This window comes from Drosophila erecta, unplaced genomic scaffold (assembly GCF_003286155.1).
Source record: "Drosophila erecta strain 14021-0224.00,06,07 unplaced genomic scaffold, DereRS2 tig00000126-arrow-pilon, whole genome shotgun sequence".
NCBI classification, from domain to species: domain Eukaryota; kingdom Metazoa; phylum Arthropoda; class Insecta; order Diptera; family Drosophilidae; genus Drosophila; species Drosophila erecta.
Genome location: NW_020825209.1, coordinates 678,880 through 701,089, shown reverse-complemented (window position 1 = coordinate 701,089; position 22,210 = coordinate 678,880). Strand labels below are relative to the sequence as shown.

General features: G+C 43.2%; 3 protein-coding genes across 3 annotated transcripts in view; 1 reads left to right on the top strand and 2 right to left on the bottom strand.

Annotated features, from left to right (window-relative positions):
• Positions 1 to 1,394, bottom strand: part of LOC6555535 (T-cell activation inhibitor, mitochondrial) — a 28,379-nt gene extending 26,985 nt beyond the window's left edge. The window contains exon 1 of the mRNA XM_026982560.1: positions 1,118 to 1,394. Within this exon, the coding sequence (XP_026838361.1) occupies positions 1,118 to 1,261 (144 nt within the window). The 5' untranslated portion in view covers positions 1,262 to 1,394. The remainder of the gene's footprint in view (positions 1 to 1,117) is intronic.
• Positions 1,395 to 3,981: 2,587 nt separating this feature from the next.
• LOC6555532 (ras guanine nucleotide exchange factor P) lies at positions 3,982 to 17,070 on the top strand. The gene is made up of 2 exons (XM_001982605.3): positions 3,982 to 5,310; positions 14,954 to 17,070. Exons 1-2 carry the CDS (start codon positions 4,916 to 4,918, stop codon positions 15,909 to 15,911), a joined length of 1,353 nt encoding a protein of 450 aa, XP_001982641.1. The 5' UTR covers positions 3,982 to 4,915; the 3' UTR covers positions 15,912 to 17,070.
• A 2,587-nt stretch (positions 17,071 to 19,657) lies between these two features.
• LOC6555531 (DNA-directed RNA polymerase II subunit RPB1) lies at positions 19,658 to 21,334 on the bottom strand. Its single transcript, XM_026981882.1, has one exon. It carries the CDS (start codon positions 21,332 to 21,334, stop codon positions 19,658 to 19,660), a length of 1,677 nt encoding a protein of 558 aa, XP_026837683.1.
• Positions 21,335 to 22,210: the final 876 nt, after the last annotated feature.

Sequence of the window (22,210 nt, the reverse complement as noted above, 5' to 3'; positions counted from 1 at the left end):
TTTCTCAGCGAGAGAGTTTGGGTGAGCGAGTGAGGGAGCCTGGCGAACGTGGACTGTGATGTGGCCGGTGGATGGGGAAGGGGAGGCAAGGCCGCAATTAATTACAAACTCGCCCAGCTGTCCCCACACGTTGCCCCCGTCCCCAATCATCTGGCACTTCCTTCTTCCCCGCATCTGCTCCGCACCAGTCTGCATGCGAAAAGTGGCACGTATCAATGTTGAAAGCATAAACACACAAAGAGACCAAAGAGGAGCTCTCTCGCCAAGCCAAAGCGAAGAGTAGGAGGAGGAGGAGGAGCACAAGAAGCGGCGAGAAATGCAAATGCCTAGAAAAACGGTAACTCTATGCTAAGTTGAATACATAGTTTATAGCATTTTCTGCTTTTCCCACTTTAAACGGAGTCATCGAAAATAATTGTGATATCACACCCCTTTCGCTCCACGCACGTTTGCTCCTTTCATTACCCTTTTCTTGTTGCTCGCCTGACCAAATTATAAATGCCCACACAGACATGTGTTCGAGTGCAAGAACAACAGCCAACTTGCCTAAATGGCAACTGTCCGTACGTAGTACGTAATACGTAATCCGTACTACGTACTACGTATGTATGTACATATGTATGTATTTGTGTACGTACAATGTTTGCCTTCTTCCTTCTGGTTGCGGATGATACCCACTGAAAGTAGAGTTGAAACGACTAAAAGTCTAACAATGCCCACTGCCCCAAGCACAGTCGTTTCGTGAATGCAGCCAAATCAACAAACATCACGGGAGGAGCGTGTGTGTGTGTGTTTGCGAGTGTTTGCGGGCCGACAAACATGCGCAGGCTGAAATCTGCTGACGACGCTGAGGCGGCATTTATCACTCCCAAAAAGCGTTGGCCTCTGCAGGGAGTGCGGGGGGTGGGGCGGGGGAAGGGTACGCGCATTGGGAGTCATTGATTTTCGTTTATGAGTCGGGCAGGCGACGCTCTCACTTTTTATACGTTCATTCACACGCGGCACAGTGGGCCAGAACAATAACAATTGGCAAGTCTCTGAAGCTAATACATACATGCGTACAACCAAACTTCAGAATATCTAAAAAACCCTTGATATTGACCTAGGGTGGACTTACCTGTGGATTAACACACTCGCCAGGTAAATACTGCGATTTGTAAGATTTCGCCTTTAAGACGTTGGATAATCCCCGACAATCCCCGCCATCAAAAGTAATCCGTTGAGATGCGTTGCTCCATGGAGGGCTTGAACGCAAAAGCATTTGTTGGCTTGATGTTGAAAACACAATAATGTAACAATTGGGTTATCAACCGCGTTGCCGATTTATCCCACTGTGCTCTCCGCTGAAGTGAAGTGTCCGATGCAAAGAGAGCGTACCCATCGAAAAGCGAGAGAGAGAGAGAGAGAGAGAAAGAGAGCAATCAAGAGTTGAGACGGCGACTATGACTAGAAGAGGGTGGGGGGTGGAGGGACAATGGATAAGGGAGAAGAATGGGGAATTGAAATATGTTATTGATAATTTAAATTACCGCGCGCCGCTGCTGCTCGTCCAAATGCAATTTTATTGCAAAGTTTCGATTTCGTTGTCACTCTCTTCCGCTACCTTTTGGTATTCCTACCTGCCACCAACTGACGCGATGGACGCGAAATAAAAGCGCGTGCTAAGGACACTAAAAACATCTTCAAATTCAAACGGAATCAAAATGAGGCGCGCTGATTTCGCTGCCAACGTCGACTGCGCTGCCCGACGCAGGTAGGGGTGTGCATGTGTGTGTGTGTTGTGTCCGTTTCGGTTTTTATTTACTTTGTTCTGCTTGTTTTTTCCAGTTTCTCTGTTTTTCCTTATTGTTTTTTGGCTTCTTTTGTTATCGGGCAGCAAATTGAAAGCAATAAATACTTAATTGTTAGCTTGTTGGTCATGTTGGTGTTGTGTCGCTGCTGCCGCTTAATTACGTAATTCCGAACTTATCTGGACGACTTTAAGAAAATGCAAAAGAGCGCTTCAAGCGTGTGGCAATGCGAATGGAAATGGAAGCGATGCAGCGAATGAGCGGGCAAAATGGAGAGCGGCACGAAAATGGAATGGGGCGCGAAAGAAATCAAAACGGTCCATTTAAGCAGCACAAGCGACAGAAATTATACGCAGGGAAGAGGAAATAATGTAAGACCATTGAAAATTGGTAATATCGAAAGTACATACATATGTACATAGGTGCAAGTCAAATGAAATACATAAGTACGGCTGCTTCAAACTCAAGAGTAAATTATAAAATGCACTGGCCAAAATGTACATACAATATGTATATATGCGTGTATGTACTAACATATTTATTTGTGGTGGCATTGTACAAAATAAACTACTGAGATCGAGTTGATGGCACTTTACCAAGAAATGCGCACAGGCAAATCTCTATGGCTTATTTGTCCTCTTGTGACACAATTAGCTGATAAAGTTCATGATGTTTTTCCCCGCAGCCTCTGGCAAATGTGAATCATCGGTGTCATGGGAGCTTTTGTTTGTGGGGAATTTCAATTATGAATAAACAAAATCAAAACAAGAACTTTACTTCATGCGACTAAACACACACTTTGCACAAACACAGCCAAACTCTATATATGTGTGTATGTCGTCATTGTGAGCAGCCGACGTCATTGTCAGCGGCGCCTTAATAATAGTACACAAAAATGATAAACAAAGATCCCCCCACTCAGCATGCCCGTACCCCACCCCGACCCCCTTTGCCGCCCACAACGCACGCTCATGAACTCTTCCCTTTCTCTCGCACTCGCATTCTCTTTGTTTGAGTGCAAATTTGCATTGTCTCTTTGTGCTCGCACACAACCGCATGTATGCCTGCATGCATGTATGTATGTATGTACATGCATGCACACATAAGTGCGCACATAATCACACACGCTGACGAGTGCCAAACTGACCTCACAATTGTTGTTGTTACGATTATTTGTGCCCGCTTTCTTGCTTTTGTTGTTTTTTGGATCATGCTAAAACTGTAAATTGAGATGAACTTGTTGAAGGGGATGAGGCGAATGGGAAACGGGGAAGGGGGTTGATTTGGGCTTGCATTTCAAAACACCAAAATACATACCTAGTTTACATACCTTTTACAGAGTGTAATCATCAACACACATATGTACATACACGTGTACATATGCATGCATATTTAAGACAACATTTAAAAATCTATGTTATTTGGATTCTGATTCGCAAAACAGACTATAGCAGCCACGCTATAAGCATGAGCATACCAACATTCATATGTATGTATGTACGTATATACCTACATATGTTTGTGTATATATTAATTTGTAAAACCCGTTAAGCCGATTAGTTCAAGGGGTTACCCCCACGACTAATTTGGCAACTTCAATGAATGCGAATGATGCCATGTCACCCGTGTGCATTTCTCAATTAGCAGTTAGTTGCCTCAAGTGAAGGTGATTGCCTTCGGAAGTATTTTGCATATCCAAATCCATCCAAAGTCACTATTTTTACATAATAAAGGGGCAGGAGCAACAACTATGCGGATTATGCTCATCACCACCCAACCACCCACGCCAACACAAACACACCACCCACTGACCAGCGATTTGCTTCCGTTACAAATGAGTAAAAATCTTTGCGACAAATATATGTATGTACATACACATACATTTGTGTACAGTGGAGGTGGAGAGAATAGCACTGAAAATGTAATAAAAGTTTTCCCACACGTGGAATTTTTGGAAAATGTAATTTTGAATTGTATATAGTTGGAACTGAATGTCCCCGGATTATTTTGTCAAGACTGTGAATACATGAATATAATTTCAAACTAACCTAGATCATACAGATCACCTCCATATGTACATAAAGTAGATCAGTTCATTTTGAGCCAACAACTTTTATTTAAGCGTCTCAGTGATATTATTTATTTGCCTCAGCTGTGTGTATGCATGTATAAATACGCACGTAGGCCAGTCGCTCTCACTCACTCTCGCGCTCTTAGGCGCTCTCTTAAGTCACTTCCGTTTGAACGCAAACATCTGTGCGCTCTGCCGCCGCGGACAGAAGCAGCGACGCGACTGCGGCATCGGCTGCGAGCGAACGTCTTTCATTCAGCGTTTGCGTTTTTTATTTCGTTTCGAACGCGAGAACCGTGCGGACGTGTGCGGTTGAAACAGAAACCGAAACAGTAAGCCACGGTGACCAAGCACCAAGTTCTCTTCACGCTCTCGCCGCCGCCTCACCCCTCACCTTTAACCCTCAACAGGCGGCCACCGAAAAATTAGAGACCACTAAGAAATAGAAACAATTAATGTGAAGCCCCCGCCCCACCCCCCTCAGCAATTTTGAGTCAATTGTGTGCCTAAAAACCAAACAAACAAACTTGGCAGTTTTTGTTGAATTTTTTTTGAATGTGTTTGACTAAATAGCGTTAGCAAGTGTTAGTTCTTAAAAAAAAAAAAAACTCGAAAATTCAAAAGTCCTGGATTATTTTGAATTTTGCCAAACTTCAAAGACAACAACAAAAAGCGGCAGGCTCGATTAACGGTAAACGGCCAAGTGAAATCTCAGGCAAGGCAACAACATCAAAAGAAAAGAAAAAAAAAAACAAATCAGCTAAAAGAAAAGAAAAAGTAAAGTCAGACAGAAGAAGAAGCAGCAGCAGCACCAGTAGCAAGTGCAAGAGAGCAAAAAGAGCTCGAAAAAGAGAGCGGGTGTGCGTGTGCCAGCCGAGTGTGTGTGTGTGACTTCCTTGTTTCAAGTAATTTATTGAAAATCACCCGAATCAAAACCAAATTGCAAATCAAGGCAGCTAAGTTGTTTTCTCTCAAGGAAAGAAAAACCAACCAACCAACGAGCGAACGAGTCACATACAAGTACATAAAAGTACGCTTGCTTGAAAAACGCACAATGACCTTGCCCACAAACACACACGCATCTGCAAACGACGGCGGCAGCGGCAACAACAACAACCACAATCACAGCAGCATCACCAGTATCAATAATAATAATAACAACTGCAACAGCAGCAGCAGCGACGAAGACTCGGACATGTTTGGACCACCCCGCTGCTCCCCGCCCATCGGCTATCACCATCACCGTTCCCGGGTGCCCATGATCTCCCCAAAGCTGCGACAGCGCGAGGAGCGCAAGCGGATCCTCCAGCTCTGCGCCCACAAGCTGGAGAGGATTAAGGACTCGGAGGCGAATCTGCGACGCAGTGTCTGCATCAACAACACCTACTGCCGCCTCACCGACGAGCTGCGGCGCGAGAAGCAGATGCGCTACCTCCAGAATCTGCCCAGGTGAGAACCACTAGTGCCACATAGTGCTCCAGAACCGTCACCTGACTCAAAGAGAACATAACCCCAAATCGTAACCTCGTGTGATTAGCAGTGCTCTGTGAATATATATCAGTATAAAATGCTTTAGTATGGATTTTATTGGGTATAAGCCAGTGACATTAATTAAAAATCTAGTGCTATTAGACGATCTAGTCCAACGATCTAGTTGCTTAACTCTTGCATAAGTAGTGCAATCGCCAGTGATCTCTTACATGGTGGGAAGATAGATAGCGATTTGTGAGATAGTAGTTAGTAGTTTGTTAGAAAATCAATACTATGATTGAAATGTGATTTTGTCTTGTTTGTCTATCAAACATATTTCTAATGTTATTCTTACATTTCAAGCGACTTACTCAGCAACTAGCAGTTTCTATTTTTAAGTGCAGTTACTCAAAGTTGCGAACAGAAAACCCAGCGAGTTACGATGTCCGGCTTTTGAAATATGAATATAGTACAGATGTACATGTAGATGCCCTTTTCAGCGCTCAAACCGCTTGAGCCAATTTCATTTACATTTCCACACATTTGGCCAGGAATTATTTGGTAGAGAATTGAAAATTCCCGAGGCATTGTTGAGTAGTTAAGCGCCCATGTAAAATAGATTTGCAATTCAGCAATTATGCCCTCAAGTCAACTCAATTAAGAGACTACGCAATTTTGTGGCATTTGTGTGGCGTTTGTTTCCTTTACGGTCCCATATTCACATTTAGATTCAGATTCGTAATCATTTTTGTATTCGTATTCGGATTGACTGAACGAGCAACCGAACCCAAAGGTCGACCTAAACGGCCAACAACACACAACAGTTGAAAAACCCTTTGATAGCTGATACCTACCTGATACAGTATGTAAATTTTGCCAAATAAATTAACTCATTATGCGAGTGGGTGGAGTGTGTCTCGCAATATTATTTCAACCTCCAGTGCAGGTTACACTCATCATCATCATCATAATCACGACGAGCTTGGCAATGATGATGTGTATGTCATGTGAACTGTGAACTTGGGGGCGACGCCCACGCTGCGGATGCTTGATTTGTTTTTGCCCTTTTAAAGTGCGTGGTGCGTATTGTGCTCGCACATGCATATATATCTATATATAAATTTATATATAGCCACTGCTAAAGCTACGGCTACGGCTACAGCTACAGCTTTGGCTATACACAGATGTGCGGTTGCCTGGGTTTTAAAGGTTAAGAGTTGAGAGTGGGCGACTTTGCTCTTTTCCCAGTTGCGTGGCATTTGCGGTAGTTAAAACTGAAAGCTGAATACTGAATACTGAAAACTGAACAGTAAGCAAATGCGATAATGCAAGGTGTTGAGATGTACGTACATACATACATACATACACGTATGTGTGCGATGCACCCGTAACCGACCAGTGAGTGGAATGGGGAAGGGGTAGGTGGGGGGTAGCAAGGGGTTTTGAACACCTAATCGGCAGCAATGTTGAATGATTGCTGATTTTCCGATTTTATGGCTGCATTTCGATTTGATAATGATTATTACTTCACCAGCTCAAACGTAATTTGCTACAATTTGTATCTCTGCACCCAACTAGCACAAAGTGTCAGTTTTGCAGTGCCAACGATGATGCAATTATTCAGGCCCAAATACAAATACTAAACAGCATTTTCTATGGCTTCCATAAGGACTGTCTGTCCGTCTGCCCGCCTGCCCCCCGACCATCCGTCTGCCCCTTTCCACTGGTCAATGCTCAATGCCGATGATACTGCAATGTTGCAGCAACAATCCGACAGATACGAATATACTTGTGAAGATACAATGTAGGGGGGATATACATGCAAACGTTCATACAGATACTACGGATACAAACACAAGGAAAGCGGCATATTTCATAGCCAACAACATTCAGGCCAAGCTCAGGCCAAAAACCAAAGAAAACCCAAAGCGAGAAGCAAAATCGCAGCGCAAAACGAGCAGCGAGCCACCAAAGCAATGCAAAGCAAAGCGCAGAAAAAGCAAAGCAAACCAAACCAAACCAAAGCAAAGCACAGAAAAAGCAAAGCAAAAGCGTAGCATAGCTAAACGCAGATACTCAGAGACATAAAAACGCGACACGAAAACGAAACTAAAAACAGTGGAGGAGAAGCCCAACGAAAACAATGGAAAAAGTAGTTTGGGCCAGTAATTAGGAAAATATAAAAAAGGTCCCAGATAAATCGAAAAACCAAGTGGGCATAGGGCTGTTGGGCTACTTAGCCCTCTAATGGCAATTATCGGTGAATCTAAAGATACTTTGGAAAAGATACAAAGACACTTTGGCTGCAACTTAAAAAACAAAAAATGTGCAAAATACACCAAATGAACCGAAACTAATTAACTAACCGAAAGATCTTAACATTTCGCATAATGAGCGAAAAATGTTAAATATATTACTAAATAATAAACGGAAATAATCAATGAATCTACGGTTTGTGCCAGACACCGAAATTAAAATCCAATTGATATGTTAAATATGCAACCAATAACCAATTGAAACGCCAGAAGATAACAGCAAACACATTCCACTTAATCAATCAAAACACAAAAAAAAAAAAAAAAAAAAAATTAAATACAGGAACACAAATGCACACACGCATCGTTAAAAAAAAAAAACAAGAAAAACAGCAGGGAAAAAAGGAATAAAGAAAGAAATCAAAGCCAGCAAATAGGAATTTTTACATATATATACAAACAGACAACTGCTGGTCTGTCTCTGAATCGTTTTTTTTTATATTTTTTTAATTTTGTATCTGCTGTTGGTGTGCGCTAAAAACAAAACAAAAACAAAACAAGAAAACGTTGCGCTCGTTGAAATAATCACGTTCCACTTGCAACAAAAAAAAAAACAAAAAAAGGCAGCCGCAACAACAACAAAGAGGCGACGATAGCCAAAGCAATTGTTGTTGTTTTTATGGGCACATGCCAACAACACCAGCAACAACAAAAAACGGCTAAAGCAACAACATCCAGTGCACTAAACCTTCAGACTTTGCCAACACATAAATGTTTGTATCTGTGTGTCATTATTTTCGTCTTTCCTTTTCCACACGTTCGCTGCGTCTTTTACCCTATTTTTATTATTTTTGTTAATTTTTTAAGTATATGTAGCTGCATTTTTTACTTTAAAGAAACATATGTTGTGTTGTGCATTTTTTTTTTTAACAGTTGCTAATTTGAGAAGCAAGAAGTGCTGGAAAATGAGTTCTCTTTTTATGTTGGTACATACATATAGGCCTAAATAGATGTTGTAGTCGATTATGAAGCTTACAAAAATTACTTATCATCCCTTTATAAAAGCAAACAGTTGAAAATTTTAAGAAAAGGATATGTTCTCTATGTGAACACTTCCTTGACCGTTAAGTGGCGCCGCCACGCCTGTGTATTTTTGTATTTTAACCCACCTGCTCTCGGTCATAGATAATCTATTTATCTCTCCATCATCGGCGGGCTTGCTTTCTTTATTTCTCCTTCTTTTGGCCCGCTCGCTCGTTTGCTTTCTTTCTTTCATCAGAGAGGAGAAAACAAACAAACAAACAAACAAACAATTCAACGTACCGTTACACGCTTTGCAAAGTTAATTCATCGCCGATTTTCCTTTTGGCCAGCGCCTCGCGTTTCCGTTTTTTTCATTGCTTTTGCTTTTGCTTTTTTGCTTTTGCTGTGTGCTTGCTTTGTGCTTTGTGCTTTGTTTGACATGTTTTCTCTTCGCCCCTGTGCACAAAACCAACACGTACGCACACTGAATATGTGGAATACGGTATGGAATGGAATGGAATACAGTGTGTATGGTGTATTTTATGCTCATGTGCTTATTATTACTCTGTTGCTTTCCTGTAGCTGCAATCGATAATTTAATTACGAACAAAAATATGTTAAACGGTGAAATTGAAATAAGCACAGTCGTTTATAAGTGCTATTAAACACACACACAAACTGGACATACATGTGTGTTTAGAGTGCGAGGGGGGGATGAGGATATGCCGTAGATAGCGATGGACGATAAGTTATCGCTGATTGTCGATCATGCTTTTGCATGCGCTTATCGTTCTGCAGTGCGGTAATCAAATTTGCTCATCGATTGATTTGCACGTTATTGCACTTGCATTCTTAAGGACAACTAGGATACTGTATAAATGAAATATTTGTGGTGCTAGGAAGGGACAGACACGTTTTGGTTCAAAGTTGAATTTTTGCCCTATGGCAAACTGAAGCTGAATACGACGGGTTTTAGGCGGTGTTGCGTTGCGGACGACGGTAGTTTGGGGAAGTTTATCTACACAATATCCACGCTGCTCATTGCTTATGCATCCGTTCGCTGAAATGAAATCCATACAAATTGCTGCTGCTGCTGCTGCTGCCGCCTTGCCTGCCTTCTTTTTATGCATTTTAAACACTCTCGACAACAAGCAACACCGCTCACTACAACAACTACAATGACTACAACAACAATGGCAATAACTACAACAATCACCAGAGAAACTACAAGAGCATTAACGACAGACAGCAACAACTATGGATGAAATACCAAAGCGCAGCACAGCAGCAGAAAAAAAAGAATAAATATATATGTAATCATGGCGGCATCGCACTAAAAACTAGGCAGCCACAAAGGGAAACAGATATTAGTAAACAGCTAAGAAATACCAACGAAACTCAAAAGTACCCAAGAGTACCGAAATCCGAAACCTGGTACTACCAGTCAAATACGAATACTAGCTGAAGATCTAGCTTTAGGTCCAGTCAAGGTACAAAGTATCGAAGAAACGCTCTTATTCAATCGCTTACCGAACGGAATCTCCTCGCCAATCTGTCTTTGGAAGACGACCCCCCTCCTCCTTTTGGTAGCTCCACGCCAGTGCTGCTTCCTCTGCCACACTGCCACTGCCACTCTGCCACTGCCACTCACTACATCGGCGTATCACTAATACACCCGCAGAACAGCAGACATCATCGCATAGCAGTGCATAGCATTTTGTGTAACCCACTCAGGCCGCCCCATTTTGTGGCGTCGTCGTAATAATTTCGCGACTGCGACGACGTTTTTATAGTTTTTTCTGTTTTTGCTTCTTTCTGTTTGGGGCTGCTATCTTGTCTCCTTTCCCCTGGGCTTTTCGTGTTTTTTTTTTTTATTTTATTGTTGTGATTCCGTTTTGGATTTGGAATCGTGTGCCGCCGTTTTTTTTTTCTCTTTTTCATCTCACCATCTATTTGGTAACGCGAATTGCACCACCAACTCTACCTTTTGAAAGCCAACCGTTCTATTTTATTAATACTTATGAGGTAGGTTTATGATTCTTCGAATACTTTTGGTATCCACAATCTACAATCACATCACATTATGCATTTTTGCATACATCGATTACGCCGATTGTTATCGAGCGTTTTGTGCTTGCATATTTGTCTTGTCTCTGTTATTCTTATCACCATTGTTGTTGTGTGCGAAATGTTTAGAACCATTCGATTATACAAAAACAATGACTGGCTGAGCGAGCTGGTGGGATAAAGATTGGGTGAATAGCAACTAGCTTCGGTAGCTTTCAGTGCTATCCCGCCGCTGTTATTGTCTACCCGTCGAGAGTATTCGTTTACGAGTATTACTTTTAATTGTTTTTCAGTTCCCGCCCACCAGCCTTGCGACACGCGCGCGCCTTTCGCCCCCTTTCCCCTTTTTCAGCGCATACCCCCTATTTTTTGCGCCAATCAAGTTATCAGAGAGAAGCGCGGACTGATAAGCAGATACAGATACAGATACACGACGTGTGCGGATGGATGGTGATAAAGTTGAGGTGTTGCTGGGGATTTATTCAGCTCAGGTGCCAAGGTTTCTGTTTTTTATATATTATTTTTTTTTTTAATTATGTTGTAATGGAATTTTCAAACCTAAACGAAGCGTATCGAACCGAACCGAACCGAACTGAGCCCAAGTTAACTGAGGTGCTCTGCTTTTGCTGTCTTTTCTTTTGTGCATAAATGTTGGTCTTTTATATTTTCATCTGATGCATGGGCATTTGTGAATGTAATCGCTTCAACGAATTGAAAAGCTTATTGGTCATTTATTGGAATTTTTTCTGGATATTTAAACTACAAGCCCACATAATTGTGCATGGAGGTTTTGTGTTTTTTCTTTTTTTGTTCCTTTTCAAATGAAAAGAAGACTGCGAAATGAAGTTGTCTTTGACACGAAACTGCCATCGCCCCATGTGGCTTTGCCACGCCCCTCTTCAGAGGTCCCTCTCTCTTCCGGCTCGTTTGTAGTCCCACCCTCCTTCCTCCTTCGTCCTTCCGATACCTCCCTTCCCCCCGCCCCCTGTGCAAACACGGACCAAGTCAAAAGCGCGCTCAATGACCCCCAACAGCGTCCTACATTCGCGACTTGGCGCCCCTTTTGCACCGCCCTTTCACCCCCGACTTTTCCACGCGAAGCCCCCCGTGCTGTTGCTCCCCTTTTTCCATTTTTCCCCTTTTTTTTTCGTTTTTTTTTCCTTTGCTTTTGTGTGCACTTGTCGTTTGACAACGTTTTCGTCTTTCTTTGCCGCTTTCGCTCTTTCATCGCTATTTCTCTTTCTCGCTTTCCCTTCCCTTTTCACCGTTTCGGCTCCCCTTGTCAAGTGCAGCAGGGAAATCCTTTCCCCCTCGCCGCCTCTCCCCCCTCGTGAGACCAGATTTCAATTCGATTAATCAAAAATGAAATACAGGTCAGCCATGTGTAAGTCGCAGGAACCTTTAAAACTATAGTTAAACTTAGTTAAACATGTAGTTCAACTTTCCACAGTCGCACTTAATTGTTTTCGGCCCAAAAACAGAATTCGACGAATGGGCCTACGCACTGTAGGTAGTAGTAGCACATGGAAAACACATTGCTTAAAGAGCCTTGAACTGGAAAACCCCCCAAAATAAATGGGGTTTGGGTGGGGTGGTGTGGTGTAGTGTGGGCAAACAAAAGCAAAGGTTGACCAAGTTTACTTTTGCGGGGGAAGGAGGCGAGAGGCAGGAGATTAACGCGTAATAAGTGTGCCCCAATTTCGGCTTGAATTCAGCGAGGAAGTCGCCACATATTTAATGTGGAACGTGGCATGGAAGGGGAGCTCTGGGGGTAGGGTGGTGGGGGTGGTTAACGCGAAACGGACAGACAAAAAAAAAGAAGAAAAAACACCGAAAACGTGCGCAAAACGAACACGCAGATAAGACGAAGGACAAAGAAAGCAAACTAGAAGCGCCAAACCCAAAGTTTTTGCCTTTTTTTTTTGTTCAGTTATCAGCCGCATGAATTTTTGTATATGCGTGTGTAATCAGAAGAAGGCGATGATTTGTGCTAATTGCACGGAGAATATGGAGTATGACAAAACTCGAGCTGATCCCAGCTGCTATGAACTCTTATTTCGCCCACTTTATGCTGTATGATTAATCGGGTATATTAATAGCCATAAACTGCGCACCAAGTCACTGATTTTACGGCAGGATAGCATACTACTCATCATCGTGTTTTTAACTGCTTTGTGGTTATTTTAAGATGCATACTCATGCCTTTTGGCTGCTCGCTTCTGCTGCTCCTTGTAAAAGGCATTTTATAAGTTTGAAATATGTGTGTTCTTCTCTACCAATTGGTAAGTGGAAATGGCCCGCAAACAGCTTGCTGCTCATAGCCATTGGCCTGGCGCCCGAAGCCGTCTTTAAAAGCCGTTGTCGGATTTGGCCATTTAAAACCGGAACTGGCATGGTGAAATGGTTACCATTTGCCCTTCGTTTCGCTTGGCAACAGAGACACTGAGGCATATTGGTAGCTATCACTAGAATCGCTACATACACATAGTAAATCAGCAGACTTGCATGGAGTTGGTGCCCTTTTTTGTTTTTTTCCTTTTGCATATTTCCTCGGCATTGCTTTCTCGCAAGTCAATCCAGTTAAGCTCGCCCGATTTACGGCTTATTAACCCCACTTCTGGGCCCTCTCTAACTCGATTTTGTCTCCGCTTTGTGGGCCACTTGTGCAATCCGCCGCTCCACTCGCTGTTGGCCATCTTCTCCGCTGCCTTCTGGCTGGCACCTCATTTAAGCCAGCAACTACTGCTCAGTGCGCTCTTGGCTGCTTTTGCTGCTTTGGCTGCTTTTGCCGCTTTTGCTGCTCCCATTTTGTTTCGGCCGTCCATCATTTCAAGTTAACGGTTGCGCGTGCATTAAAAGCAACAGCAGCAGCAACAACGAAACTAACACACTTTGTGCCCCTGCCCCCAAAAAAGCCCCTCTTTTGGCCCCTTTGTGTTGTACGCTTTCTGGTTTTTTGGTTTCTATAAGTTGAGCGATTTTTTGTTGCTTCTTCGTTTGGGTTTTGTTTCGTATCGTTTCGTTTCGTTTTGTTTTTGTACAGATTCCTCCATACTTTCGCTTTTTTTATTTTCCGCCTCCCCCCTCAGACCCTTGTATTTGGCTTTTTTCTCTTTGGGCCTGCCCCTTGGTATTGCCGCTTTTGGCATTCTTGTCAGTTTATATTGCTTTTGTTGCGTCGCTTTAATAGTCAACATTGACATGCTCAGCTGCGCATTTCAATGCGCTGTGCCTGCCATACAAAACCACCCACCACTTGCCCATTTTAAAGCCCCCCTCCCTGTTCCCCAACACAAATTAGGTGGTTAATCAGGGATTCCATCTTACCTGTTTGCTCTAATTTGTTAGATTCCGATTCGGATTCAGATTCCGATTCAGATTGAGATTCAGATTCGGATTCAGTTTGAGATTCCGATTCAGTTTGAGATTGAGATTCACATTAAAAAGAATTGCATGCAGTGCCCAAAATGAGAAAGCCAGAAGCCAAAGCCATACGTCTGTTTTTCAACCTGTGCCGTTATTAGTTTGTGTTTTTCCCTTCCGTTATGACTGCCTTTTCTTTTTGCGCTTTATTTTACTTCAAATGGTTGCCATATTGAGCGGTGAGGCGGTGAGGCGGGGGTCGGGGGCCGGGGGGTGGAGACGCTGCCTGCCCCATACACAGTGACTTTATTGAAAGAGAAATCTACCGAAGTTTACGGAAATTTACTGAAATGTACTGAAATTACTTCGCTGCCGCCTGCTGGTCACCAAGAAAAGCCAAAAGCAAAGGGGGCCCGGTGCCACAGTTGTTGGCCCAGTTAATTAAAAACGTACCCCAACCCCCCCACCTCCCATGCGCCCTCCTGCGCAAATCCTCCCGTAAATACACCCACCCAACCAGCCACCCACCCCGGGAAAATCGCTTGGATGTCAGGGCTGAGCTGAGCTTCGGATAAACTGGGATGGGGTGGTTATATTATCGAGGGGCGTTGAAATGTTTATGGCGAGATTACAACATTAACTGATTTGACACAGCTCTGTGTGCCGTGGGTTTCTGCTGCGTGGATAGATGGGATAAAACCAGGTAGCGGGATGGGATTTGGGTTAGCTTGCTCTCAACAGCGATAGTAACGTTTATAGTAAATGAGTAAAATTATATCAGAGATGTTTATTACGGGTTCTGTGTGTCTTGATTATCGAACAGTTGAGTCATGGTTGCAGTTCCTGCACCTATATAACCATCTGCCACCCACTGTTGACTAACTTTCCCCAACACTTTCTCTCTCTTTTTGCAGAACCAGCGACAGCGGCACAACCACCGAACTGGCGCGTGAGAATCTCTTCCAGCCGAACATGGACGATGCCAAGCCGGCCGGCAATAGCACTAGCAATAGCAATATCAATGCCAACGGCGGCAAGCCTTTAACCACCTACGGCGATGTCTTTGGCTCCTTAAACGGATCGTCTTCGGGTCGCGGTGGTATTTGCTCCATGGAGAATCAGCCGCCCGACGAGCATCAGCAGCTGGGTACGCCCGCTGGTGCCTCCGCACCCGAGGCGGCCAATTCGGCGCCCCTTTCCGTTTCCGGTTCGGCATCGGAACGCGTGAATAACCGGAAACGCCACCTGTCCAGCTGCAACTTGGTCAACGATCTGGAGATACTGGACAGGGAACTGAGCGCCATCAATGCACCCATGCTGCTCATCGATCCAGAGATTACCCAAGGAGCCGAGCAGCTGGAGAAGGCGGCCTTGTCGGCCAGCAGGAAGAGATTGAGGAGCAACAGCAGCAGCGAAGACGAAAGTGATCGATTGGTGCGCGAGGCTCTATCCCAGTTCTACATACCGCCTCAACGCCTGATCTCCGCCATTGAGGAGTGTCCCCTGGATGTGGTCGGCTTGGGTATGGGCATGGGTATGAATGTGAATGTGGGAGGAATCGGTGGCATTGGTGGCATCGGTGGCATCGGAGGAGCTGCAGGCGCTGGCGTCGAAGTGTCCGGAGGCAAACGGATGAAGCTGAACGACCATCACCATCTCAACCACCACCACCATTTGCATCATCATCTGGAGCTGGTCGATTTCGATATGAACCAAAACCAAAAGGATTTCGAGGTGATCATGGACGCCTTGAGGTTGGGAACGCCGACGCCGCCGAGCGGTGCAAGCAGCGATTCTTGCGGACAGGCGGCAATGATGAGCGAGTCGGCCAGCGTTTTTCACAATCTGGTGGTCACCTCGTTGGAGACATGAAAGTACCAGTGAATCACCGAGCAGCAGACAAAGATTAAAGAGTTTAGATTTTATATAAGACATTTGCATACAGTTTTTAAGCGAACATTTAGGCTATGACCCCCATGTACTAACCTTACCTCTAAGCTAATTATATAGAAAGGAGCAGAAGATCGGGCGGATTGGCCAGTATTACTCATTAATGGCAGTCGCGATTTGTACAAACAAAAATACACAAAAATATAGTTGGTAGGCAAATGAGAAAAAGAAAAAAAAAAAACAAAAACAAAAATCAAAGAATTTGTAGTCAAAACAGCAGAAGGAACAGCAAACAAAAACCAGAACAATCTATAAGTTAAATTTAAAGCAAGGAAAAACAACTCCATAGTTGTAACAAATCAACAAAAATTCAGTTGTGGTTTCCCTTTCGGTTTCGCAGAGAGGTCCGTTTAATTAAAAACACTACTTCCAATTAAACGAAAAACTATATGTATATGCCAGTGACATTCCACATTGCTATCCCTACTGAATTTTTGTACTTTCTACACTATCCCCATTGGATGTTTTAAATATCTCACTCACGAAAATGTCAAAAACTATGTTGCGTTTGAGAAATGTGCGTACATACCTATATATAGTTTACAGAAAACCTCCGAAGTTCTCCTAGTCAAAAACAAACAAAACAAACGAAAGAGAACACTCCAAGCGATCCAAAACAAATTCTAAAAAACAAACCATGCAAGGTTTCATTTATTAAATTCCAAAAAAAAACTTTGTTTATTAAGCTTAATTGGTTCCCATTTTTTGGCCTGTGCACAAATACAAAAGGATGAAGACAATGTTCTAATAAGAAAACTGAGACATGAAAGCAAATGAAAATAGCAATTAAACAACAAAAAAAAAAAAACAACCACAAAATATTATACAAAAAAGTGCAATTAGAATTTTTTAAAATATTGAAAGCAAGCCTCAAAAACAAAAACAAACAAAAGTGCATTCAAAAAGATTTAAACACAAATCGGGCAAATTAACAAATTATAAAAGTAATAATTAGTAGTAATATATAGTAAACAAATTAAGGCAAACAAGCAAAAACCACAAAAAAACAACAATTTTTTCTTCGAAAAAAATTACGGCTGTGATAGAATTTTAAGTTTTTGGCTAAAACAAAAAAAGAAAAGAAACCACAAAAAATTATCATTTAAAACAAAACAGAAAGTACTACAAAATATATACCAGGCATTAAATCATGAATATTATGATCTATGTGTAAACGAACATTTAGTATTAGTAAGACAAAAGGAAAGAAAAGAAAAGAAATGAAAAGAAGAGAAACTAATCGAGTAGATGAAAAGCGCGTGCTGTACTTTCTTTCCGCGAGAGAGAAGCGAAAGAGAGGATCCCTCGACTTGCGCTCGCTTGGCTTTCATTGATTTTATATATATATATATAGATATAACATATATTTTTTTTTTGCATTTTCTATAAGTCGCCTCGCCTCGCCTAAGCTTTCGATTTCGTTTTCGTTTCACGTTCCTCGCTCCTCGTCCCTCGCTTTTGTTTTCGTTCGCGTTCGCGTCTTTGGCCCAGAAGAAACCAGACCACAAACCAACCAATCTGTTCCGTTCCGTTCCCCCAATGGAGATAGCCATGGGCAGCGAAGATAGAAAGATACAAGATACAGATACGGATACGGCGGATACCTTTTTGTAAGCGGGATGCACAGAGGGCGACAAGTCAAAGACTCAAGACTCAAAGAATCTAGAGAGCAGCAGGTCCTTCATCGATTGCCTTTCCCCATTTACCCAAATTCCCCCCTCGACTTTTGTTAATGCTTAAGTTTTTATGATATGATTATTTTTATGTTTTTGATATGTTTATGTAATTATCGTGCGTTTTACTAGAAGAATTACTTAGCCTATGACCGTACACGTTTAGTGAACTTTATCCGTATGTATTTTCCATTATAGTTAATATTCCTACATATACAGACTACGTAGACGAACCAATATACCAATATACATTATACATACACATAGTGATCTGCCCGATCCCATATTGATCGTGCCGCAGGCGAACTATCGAACATTCAAAGCTATGCAACAAAGGCAAAATAAATTATACAAAAAAAGTCCAAAAACGTCATGTTTTTATTTCGTTCCTTTCGATTTCGTTGATGGTTGATTTTGTAAACTGCAATTTTGGTTTGTATATTATGTACATATGTTCTGCTTATGGTTTGTGTTATCACTGCTATCAGTAATGATCATTCCCCTTGGCTCGAATAGCAATAGTTATGGCCAAAGGGCTTTGTTCCGATGCCTCACATTGATAGCAGCGATTATTGCCCAATTCGCTGCGTGGCGTCTTTCTGAGATCATCATCGCAGCTTTGAGCGTTGGAAATTTGGCTGTGGTTGACCTAGCCAGGGTCGAGCTAGCTGCTGGCTTTGTTTTGTTTATATACACATTTTGGGGGTCAAATTTATTGAAAGCACAACGCCGCGATCAACACTCGAAATTGTTCCGTTGACTGCATTCCGCGCTGGCTGTGTGTTGTGTGTTGTGTTTTCGCTTTGAATGCCAAATTATTGGACCGACGCTCTCCGGCTTTTAGATGGGTCTTTGGTTTCGGCTTTGGCTTTAGCTTTAGCTTTCGGGCATGGGGATTTCAGTTTTTGGCCAATGCCGTACCCGTTCAACGACTCTTGATTTCTGGCCTTGGCTAAATGACTTGCGGCTTCCAGTGGGTCGGAATCGCATTAGCAGGCTAGATGGGTTGGATGGATTTATGTGGCGAATGCGCGCTGACTTCCTGCATTCTGGATCAAAACATATCCATGTTTTCAGGCCTTAAATGGTTTCATTTCACACTTTCATCCCTTGGCCTGCATTTATAACTTGATTTTGCCTATGATTTTTTGCCCCATATACCAATTAGGCGGGAGAGGAATTGGGGGAACGGGTACAGAATTGGGGTACACCAAGTGGGCCACTTATGATTTGCCAACTGAATAATACCTCTTACTCTATGGACCAGTCTCTCTAGCACATACACATACATATATACAACTATATAAACTTGATTTCAATGATCAATGGATCGTAGTCGCAAAGTTGGAAAACACCGCTTTCCACTTTCGTTCTTAATTTCAATGTTCCAAATGATTTAACTTCATAGAGATTATATATATATATATATATATATATATATACATATATATTGTATTGTATATATATACATATTTAGTATATACATACATGTAGAGGAGTTAAGGATACATAAGTGCTTTTTAATGGAATATATAGACCGCAACAGAGAAATTACCACTCACAATGTGAGGACAAATAAAATTGTATTGATTGACAAATTGAAATATGATCTAATTATACAGAGCCTAGATGTACGTATTTATTATGAGTTGCTTTTAGTGTGATAATTCATTAGCGATGGTCATAAGTGAACAATTTGCAAATAAATTCTAAGAAAAGCATTGCCGATTCGTTTCTCTATTTCACTTCACATATGTATAAAACTGGGATCTAATATCATAAATAGCGTTTTGAAACTTCAACATTTTTCTACCCTAAAGCTTTTTGTCGAGATTAAAAGCTGGAAAATCTCAATGCATGGGTCGACATATTTCTGTGGTCTTGATGTTCGGGATTAATAAGTACACACACGTCGTATTAGACATAATAATTTCCTTTTTGCATTTTATTAAACTCGTTTTCAAGTCGCTTTGGCCAGGAGCTTTCTGTTGGCATTCAGTAACCATATCCCTGACTGCACGGAGCTGGAGTGAAAACGCTCGAGCAGCTGAACACATAGTTCTTGGGACACGGCGGTGAGGGGAGGGAGGCTCCACCATAAGCTGGCGATGGAGCCGCTGATCCGTAGTCGCCTGCGGTCCTCGCCATACCAAGGCTCTGATGATCCATTTCGAAGCGAGCGTAACCCGATGACTTCGAGGCTGGCGCTGAATAACCGGAAGATGCAGACGAGGACGCTGGAGCTGAGTACGATGGAGCAGCAGCTGCTCCGGACGATGCAGGCGCTGAGTAACCGGAGGATGCCTTTGGTGCTGAGTATCCGGAAGAAGCCTTTGGCGCTGAATAGCCAGAAGCTGGTGCTGCAGAACCCGCTGAATACGCGCGTGCTGCTGAATATCCAGATGATGCAGGTGCCGAATACGATGGAGCGGCGGGTGCCGAATAAGATGAAGATGCAGGAGCTGAATAAGATGGAGCGGCCGGAGCTGAATAAGATGGAGCCGCAGGAGCTGAATAGGATGACGATGCAGATGATGAATATGAAGGAGAAGCAGAAGCCGAATATGAGGGAGCTGCAGGTGCGGAGTATGATGGAGCGGCTGGAGCTGAATAAGATGGAGCCTTGGGCGCTGAATAGCTTGAGGCGGGTGCTGAGTAAGAAGGTGCAGCAGGAGCCGAATATGAAGGACCAGCCGGTGCTGAATACGACGAAGCTGGAGCAGCCGGAGCAGAGTAGCTTGGGGCGACAGGAGCCGAGTACGACGACGCCTTTTGCGCTGAATACGATGGGGCAGCGGGCGCTGAGTAGCTGGGTGCAGCTGGTGCTGAATACGATGGAGCAGCAGGCGCTGAATAGCTGGAGGATGCAGGTGCTGAATACGACGGGGCTGCAGGTGCTGAGTAGCTGGAGGATGCAGGTGCTGAGTAGCTGGGAGCTGCTGGTGCTGAATACGATGGAGCAGCAGGCGCTGAATAGCTGGAGGATGCAGGTGCTGAATATGACGGGGCTGCAGGTGCTGAGTAGCTGGGTGCTGCTGGTGCTGAATACGATGGAGCAGCAGGCGCTGAATAGCTGGAGGATGCAGGTGCTGAATATGACGGGGCTGCTGGTGCTGAGTAGCTGGGTGCTGCTGGTGCTGAATACGACGGGGCTGCAGGTGCTGAGTAGCTGGAGGATGCAGGTGCTGAGTAGCTGGGTGCTGCTGGTGCTGAATACGATGGGGCAGCAGGCGCTGAATAGCTGGAGGATGCAGGTGCTGAGTAGCTGGGAGCTGCAGGCGCTGAGTATTTGGAGGATGCAGGTGCTGAGTAGCTGGGTGCTGCTGGTGCTGAATACGATGGGGCAGCAGGCGCTGAGTAGCTGGAGGATGCAGGCGCTGAATAGCTGGGTGATGCAGGCGCTGAATACGATGGCGCGGCAGGTGAATAAGCCGGAGCAGCAGGAGCGGAATATCCTTGGTCCTTCGCCGGCGAGTAGCTGGACTGGGAATTGTAAACGACCGGTGGGGCATAGGCCTGCGCCGGAATCTCCCTTGTGTGCCTCTCCTCGTAGTCGAACTCGGACTGATGGAAACCTTCGTCGAACTCCTCATTCCTGGTCGCCGGAAGCGAAAACGCGTTGGCCAAAAGGCAGCCAAAGGCCACCAAGAACAGCAGTCGTTGTCCACACATGGCTCACAGAATTAAGACTATAGTTTTTTGAAACTGGACGGGTTTTATATGGCCAAGAGAAAAACAGATCAGCGAAATTTTCGAATTCACCAAGAATATTGCGCAATTGCAGTCTGTTGGTGCTTGGTGGTAATCGGTGGGTTCACTTTGTGCTATTCTGCATTTGAAGCGATTCCATTTAAATTCGCTAGATTCGATCGTTTTCCAGTCACCTTTATTTTTAACGTGAATAGTTGAGTCGGCGATGGGAACAGTAAGCTTAAAATACTCTTTTAATACCCTATACGTTTGGAAATTGAAACCTTTTTTAATATTTTGAATTTTCTTCGCAAAGTTATAAAGGAAAGATTTGATATCTAGTTCGAGTTTTGACCATTTCTTCAGGATATTCAGCTATGGGATTACAAGAAATCTAACATTAAACTTCTAAGCTGATTTGAGAAAAGCTACTTTTGAGAAAATATATAGCTTATTTGGAATTCAATTGAACCACAACTTACTCATCGTGTCAATAATCTCAGGGAAAAGAGTATACAAAGTATAGTTTAATTATGTGTCAGCACTTTCGTTCAAAAAGTCGGTCATAGAGGGAGTGCTGAGCTATCAATATGTGGGTTGACATGCTGCCTGAAAGAACAAAATGCGGAATTGCCGACTACATATGTTATAACTTCAGGTTTGCAATGAGTAGGCCAACTCTTCCTGTTCTAAATTTAATGTAAAAGCGAGTTACGGTCATAACAGTTCAATCCATTGTTTTCCTTTGCAGTTTTGCAGTCACGAGGAATATTGCATTTCAAGGTGAACCTTTTTTAACAACGAAAAAGTCGAACATAGTTATTCTTTTAATAGCTTGACAGTAAACTATACAAGTGA